Source organism: Polypterus senegalus, chromosome 12, assembly GCF_016835505.1.
Source record: "Polypterus senegalus isolate Bchr_013 chromosome 12, ASM1683550v1, whole genome shotgun sequence".
Classification (NCBI taxonomy): Eukaryota; Metazoa; Chordata; class Cladistia; order Polypteriformes; family Polypteridae; genus Polypterus; species Polypterus senegalus.
Genome location: NC_053165.1, coordinates 139,622,922 through 139,630,421, shown reverse-complemented (window position 1 = coordinate 139,630,421; position 7,500 = coordinate 139,622,922). Strand labels below are relative to the sequence as shown.

The 7,500-nt window shown below is 38.6% G+C and overlaps 1 protein-coding gene across 1 annotated transcript in view; it reads right to left on the bottom strand.

Annotated features, from left to right (window-relative positions):
• LOC120540530 (multiple epidermal growth factor-like domains protein 8) overlaps positions 1-7,500 on the bottom strand; it is a 31,641-nt gene that overhangs the window by 19,526 nt on the left and 4,615 nt on the right. The window contains exons 2-3 of the mRNA XM_039771368.1: positions 5,847-5,979; positions 5,375-5,598 (exon numbers count right to left, since the gene is read on the bottom strand). Coding sequence (XP_039627302.1) covers positions 5,375-5,598; positions 5,847-5,979 — 357 coding nt within the window. The remainder of the gene's footprint in view (positions 1-5,374; positions 5,599-5,846; positions 5,980-7,500) is intronic.

Below are 7,500 nucleotides of genomic sequence, written 5' to 3'. Positions count from 1 at the left end.
GCAGACAGACATGATGCGCTCCCAGCTCTTAAAACAATGACAAGCAACAAGCAGAACACGCAGCTTGTCAGCAGCAGGAAGCCAGCAGATGATCCAACTGCTTCTCCTTAGCGTGCGTTCAGGCCCCCCCACACAACGTAAGTGGCAGAGAAGCGAGGTGGCAAAAGTACAGCTGGAGGCTTTGAAATGATCGACGCAAAGCGCAACAAGTAGAAAACGCAGCTCACCAGCAGATGATCTGACTGCACCTCCTTAGCGTACGTTCAGGCCCCCCACCCGGCTCAAAAATAACCTTGATGCGACACACATGCAGAGCAAGTTAAAACACATGACAATGCTACAATATGAAGGTGTCAAACAATAGAAAGTACAAATCGTATTCGCGCACACACACAGAAATTATTACTAGGTGAAATTAACTAGATCGAATATATAGACATAGGTGATATGTTGGAAGTATGTAGATATTGTAAGGCTGTACAGTTTACGTCGGAGACTTGTAGATCGTCTAATTCATGTTGCCATCAGGGAAAAGTATACTACACTACGAGAATCTGTGTTCCCACAACAATTACAGCTATGACAAGTTTAATTTCGAAAAAAAAAACACAATTTGGTCAGGTGTATATTTATGATAGCGGAGAAGTGATACAACATAGAATCGAAATAGTTAAACAATCGATGTAACAGAAATTATACAGCCAATAATGGATACAAATCCATATGTCCAAAAGTATAGCACTTTACACAAAACTTATCAGCAAAACACGAACAAAGAAATTATCTTGGATGTCTATTTGAATCTGAAAGATCACAGTCGCATTTCTAATAAACCCACATGTGACGAATTGTCAAAGACAGAGTAGATATTCATGTATATCCAAAGGCAAAGCATGATTCATCATGTATGTCAAATACATTGCCACATGCCAACCCTGTACTCTTTCCTTTGCTTTTCCCAGATGGTGAAACAGGATGGTCGCACAATATGAAACAAACGCATTAAGAAAAACGAATAACACCCATACAATATTTCAGGTAAAAGTCGCACCTAATCGTCTCTTCTTTATTAAATCGAATCACGTTAAACTTATAATGGAACATATGCAAGGTCTCATTGATCACATTCAAAATTTAAATATCAATAGGTCAGACAATTAAATAGGTAAAGCTGTAATATTACCATCATCATGTCAGGTTATTTCAAGATCATTGCAACCATTATATCATAATGTAACGGCAATATCCAGAACTACCCACAATGGCCATAAATCCGCAGCTTCTTGAGAACAATGCCACTGGCTACATCAGCTCTGGATATTCCCACTTTCGTAAGTAGATTATTTTATCAGGAAGTCTAATTTTTACTGCATGAACTTGAAACGGTGTTCGGGAAAAAAGGAGATCTTGATATACCATTCATATTAAAACATTTACAGGTTCCTGTCAGAATAACTTTTGAAATGACAATTAACAAATCACAAGGACAAGCATTTGAAAAAGTCGGTTTAGTTAGAAGATACAAAGAAATGATATTCACTCATGGCCAGTTATACGTTGCATTATCATGCTGTGAGAACAAACAAAGAATCAAGAAGGGCTTCTGTTCTGTAAGGGGCAGACATGTCTGTTACGAGATGAGGGACAGGAAAAATGAGGGGAAAAAGGAAAGTGCGGCGGAAGGAAGTTTTGAGTAGAGAGTCAGGAGACAATAAGCAGGAGTGTTTGCAGTATAGAGCAAAAAGGAACGTGAGTGGCATGAGATAAACTGATCGGTAGGGAAAACTTTCTTTAATTGTTTTGGAGGTGTGCTCCATAACCCAGATAACAGAGTATAAGACAGGGCACCATTTGTGACAGAACGAAGACTCCAAGTAAAACGTAGAAACTTTCAGTACCTTTGAGTTGTGTTTCCTTATTACGCTAGCTGTTACAATATTGTATGAATTAATTTTGTAAATACTATATTATATATTGTTTTGTAAATAAATATAACTATTCGTTAACCTACAGTGTATCATTTTTAAAAGTAGCTGTTCTGTTATCCATCTTTTCTCTTACCCATCACAGCCTCAGTCCTGACCCCTGACAGATAATCAAGGTTTTACCATATATACAACTAGAAATCCACAATGGGAGAAAATGAATCACATATCTTACAATCAACAACTAGAAATCCACAATGGGAGAAAATGAATCACATATCTTACAATTAATCATCTTTTATTCCTGAGCTTTCGGATGTCCTTCTTTGTAAGCCTGCATTATGCAGTGCTTTGAAAGCGTGCCTCTGACTCAGTTTATACCTAAACTTCGGACATGCTACGTCAACGATACATTTGTCATATTAAAAAGTGACCAGCTAAATGAACTCCAAAAAAATTAAACTCAGTATTCCCTGCAATTTAGTTCAACATGGAAAGAGAAATAAACGGACGCATAAATTTATGGACATTTCCATTATAAGAGGCAATGACTCCAATTTGATCACAAGTGTTTATCACAATGAATGGTATGCAGACAAAATGTTACACTTTGGTAGCAATCACCCCTTGTCGTATAAACAGAGTTGTGTTAAGACATTCTTCCAAAAGATATATAAACACTGTAATACAAAGGAAACTAAAATGAATGAAGCACCTTATTTATTCCATCTGTCTACATCAAAGTCTACTCCAAAACATTTATCAAACAATGCTTACACAAGAGACACCCCACACCTCAGAAAACACTAGACACCAACCAAATCTTCAATTCTACCTGGTACAGTCTACCCTATCACAGTGGCATATCAGAAACCACAGAGCACATCCTCTTCAGATCAGGCATTAAAGTAGCACATAAACCGGGAAACACTATATGGACAGTTCTTTATAATGTCAAAAGCAAGAAATCTGCACCAGAGATGCAAAACACAGTATGCCAATGCAGTTCATGCCCAACTGTATACATTGGACAAACATCTAAAACACTTGCAACAAATATACAAGAACATCGCACTGCTATCAGAAGAAAGAACCCATGGTCTCTGACATAGTCATACCAGTTCAACTGGACACACATTTAACTGGGCCATGGTGCAAGTAAAAGAGCAAACGCTAAAAGTTCCAGAGAGATGGCTGAATCATGGCTATCAGATGAAAACGCCATTAACAGACACTTGGACATGAACCTAGCATATGCATGCTTAAAAAGAAGAACATCCAAATAAAAAAAGACTTAAAGACTAATACCCTCTGAACCCAACCTTACTAATCCAACCCTCTTACACCAACCTACAGTTTCCTTTCCTCATTTGCTATATATTTTCTTTGATTCCTATATGTCTAATTATTTTGCTAGATTTTGAAAGCTCAGGAATAATAGATGCTTTGAAGATACACTTTGTGGATTTCTAACTAATATATATATATATATATATATATATATATATATATATATATATATATATATATATATATATATATATATATATATATATATATATATATATATATATATATATATATATATATATATATATATATACACACAGTGGTGTGAAAAACTATTTGCCCCCTTCCTAATTTCTTATTCTTTTGCATGTTTGTCACACAAAATGTTTCTGATCATCAAACACATTTAACCATTAGTCAAATATAACACAAGTAAATACAAAATGCAGTTTTTAAATGATGGTTTTATTATTTAGGAGAAAAAAATCCAAACCTACATGGCCCTGTGTGAAAAAGTAATTGCCCCCTTGTTACAAAATAACCTAACTGAGGTGTATCACACCTGAGTTCAATTTCCGTAGCCACCCCCAGGGCTGATTACTGCCACACCTGTTTCAATCAAGAAATCTCTTAAATAGGAGCTGCCTGACACAGAGAAGTAGACTAAAAGCACCTCAAAAACTAGACATCATGCCAAGATCCGAAGAAATTCAGGAACAAATGAGAACAGAAGTAATTGAGATCTATCAGTCTGGTAAAGGTTATAAAGCCATTTTTAAAGCTTTGGGACTCCAGCGAACCACAGTGAGAGCCATTATCCACAAATGGCAAAAACATGGAACAGTGGTGAACCTTCCCAGGAGTGGCCGGCCGACCAAAATTACCCCAAGAGCGCAGAGACGACTCATCCGAGACTTCACAAAAGACCCCAGGACAACGTCTAAAGAACTGCAGGCCTCACTTGCCTCAATTAAAATCAGTGTTCACGACTCCACCATAAGAAAGAGACTGGGCAAAAACTGCCTGCATGGCAGATTTCCAAGACGCAAACCACTGTTAAGCAAAAAGAACATTAGGGCTCGTCCCAATTTTGCTAAGAAACATCTCAATGATTGCCAAGACTTTTGGGAAAATACCTTGTGGACTGATGAGACAAAAGTTGAACTTTTTGGAAGGCAAATGTCCCGTTACATCTGGCGTAAAAGGAACACAGCATTTCAGAAAAAGAACATCATACCAACAGTAAAATATGGTGGTGGTAGTGTGATGGTCTGGGGTTGTTTTGCTGCTTCAGGACCTGGAAGGCTTGCTGTGATAGATGGAACCATGAATTCTACTGTCTACCAAAAATCCTGAAGGAGAATGTCCGCCATCTGTTCGTCAACTCAAGCTGAAGCGATCTTGGGTGCTGCAACAGGACAATGACCCAAAACACACCAGCAAATCCACCTCTGAATGGCTGAAGAAAAACAAAATGAAGACTTTGGAGTGGCCTAGACAAAGTCCTGACCTGAATCCAATTGAGATGCTATGGCATGACCTTAAAAAGGCGGTTCATGCTAGAAAACCCTGAAATAAAGCTAAATTACAACAATTCTGCAAAGATGAGTGGGCCAAAATTCCTCCAGAGCTGTAAAGACTCATTGCAAGTTATCGCAAACGCTTGATTGCAGTTATTGCTGCTAAGGGTGGCCCGACCGGTTATTAGGTTCAGGGGGCAATTACTTTTTCACACAGGGCCATGTAGGTTTGGATTTTTTCTCCCTAAATAATAAAACCATCATTTAAAAACTGCATTTTGTGTTTACTTGTGTTATATTTGACTAATGGTTAAATGTGTTTGATGATCAGAAACATTTTGTGTGACAAACATGCAAAAGAATAAGAAATCAGGAAGGGGGCAAATAGTTTTTCACACCACTGTATATATATATATATATATATATATATATACACACACACACACACACGTACTAAAACTTTCTTGTTTTAAATTTTAAGTTCTAAAGATGTACAATATGTATTTTTAAAGCTTGATAACCATTGATTTAAGCTGGACATGTTTTCCTTTCTTCCTACCTAATTCTCTGACTTCTGGGACTACTGCTCTGATCAAGATCTCACATTATAAGAAAAAATACACCTAAACTAGTACATACCATATTACAGATGCCATGGCTTTTGCTAGACTCACAATCACTTGGGCACACCACCAGAGAGCAATCAGGTCCAGCAAATCGATTTTTGCACACACAACGCTTATTCACACACTCCTGATTGGCTGAGCAGCCTGACTGGCAGCGGCTTACATGGTAGGTGGTGTTGAAGCCATGTGAGCCAGGCACATCTGTCACATTGGCCTCAAAATACACTGTTACAATACCTATGGAGAAAAGATAGGAAAAATAACACTCGTATGATATTCAAAAAATTTAGTGGTGATTGTTGTATATAAGGCAAGTGAGGAAAAAAAAAAGAGACAAGATCATAAGAGTACATCTAACCAAAAAGCACCTTTACTGTTCCCTAGTTGAATCTGAATCAACAATGTTTGTTCAGGTTAAAAAAACAAAAAGTAAATATACAGTAGACTGACATATTTTAGAAAGAGTAGAAGGGATTTCAAGATACCTGAAGAAGCTTCAATTGTTATGGGATCTGTCCTGCTGGTGCCACAAAAGACACCAATGAGATTGCGGTCAGAACGCACAACACCATTCTTGAGAAATTCAGGAAGTCCATCAAACACATACAAGTAGTTATTCTGTTGATAAAAACAGCGTTTTAAGTACACAGAGAGTAAATGAAAAACAAAACAGACAGACTAAAATTCTTATTCCAATTATGTAGGGATTTGTTAGTTTGGAGCAGGGAATTTGGACAAAATGATGCTGCTCTTAAGTAATAATTTCACATAAATAGAGTATCATGTTTCAGATGATGAAAAATAACATATTATTAATATGGTTTACAAAAATACAAAAAAACAAAAAGACAAAAAATGAATTTCTGCATGTGAATAACTCCTCTGAAGGTATACCAACTCAGGTTGCTAGTGATACTCAGCTGCTGTGAAGTGTAGATTTTACCATAAATAGATCTCTAAAAATATGTGTTTTTGTTAAGAACATGCATTTGCTGAACAGCACCACAGCATCCTAATAAACTACAGTTGAATTTCACATCTTCAGGGTGAATTAACACATTGAGTTTTGTATTTAACTTAAAATCCACTATATAAAAGCACACAGAAGTCTGTCATAGCAACATCGATGCACTATATATTCAAAGAATTAGTATTCTTCATCATATGGCGGTGCGGTGAAGGAGATCAATCACATCCTCGTGGGCAGACGCTGGAGGCTCTTACAAAACTGCAGGGTCTACAGAAGTGCCCAGTTTGTGAATTCTGACCACAGACTTGTTTTTGCTACTCTTAAGATCCAACTTAGGCCCAGAAGGTTACCACCTACTAGGAAAATGAGCCTGGACTTGCCCAGACTCCAAGACCAGGCTGTTTCTAATGAATATGCACGCAGATTGTGTGAGGAACATTTCAGATTTGGGTACGACTGCCGATCCTAATGTGATGTGGGAGACCTTCCGCGACAAGATCCTGAAGTTTGCTGAGTGTTGTGTTGGTGTTACCGGTGTTCCAAGAAGGAGGTGTTTCATCTCGCAGGGCATCCTGGATATCATCGAGAGGAGTCGCAGCGCACGGCTCAATGGCAATTCTAGTCTTTACCAGAAACTGAGAAGGACGGCTGTGAGGGCTCTGAGGGCAGATAAAGAGGCGTTTGTTAGAGGAATCTGTGAGCAAGTGACATACCATCTGTGGTCTAGCGACCCACGTCCTGCGTACAGAGGAATCAAAGCATTATGCACATCTGAATCTGTTCCTCAGAGAGTCGCAGTCAGGGCAGCAGATGGAACGGTCCTTACGGATGACACTGTAGTTGTGACCTGCTGGGCTGGCTACTTTGAGCAGTTGTTCAAAGCGGATCCTCCGGCTAGTACATTGGATATCTCTGGGTCCACAGTTCTTGAGGCTGATCCTACAATTAGTTGTGAACCACCCAATCTCACTGAAATTGCACAGGTGGTGAACCAGCTGAGAGGGGGGAAGGGCTGTAGGGATCTGTGGTATCTGGGGTGAACTTCTCCACGCTGGTGGTAAGGCTGTCCTGCTGACATTGCAAGCAATCTTTGCTTCCATTTGGGAGGCTGGCATCATCCCAAATGACTGGAAAACGGCACTTGTCGTCCCTATCTGGAAAGGGAAGGG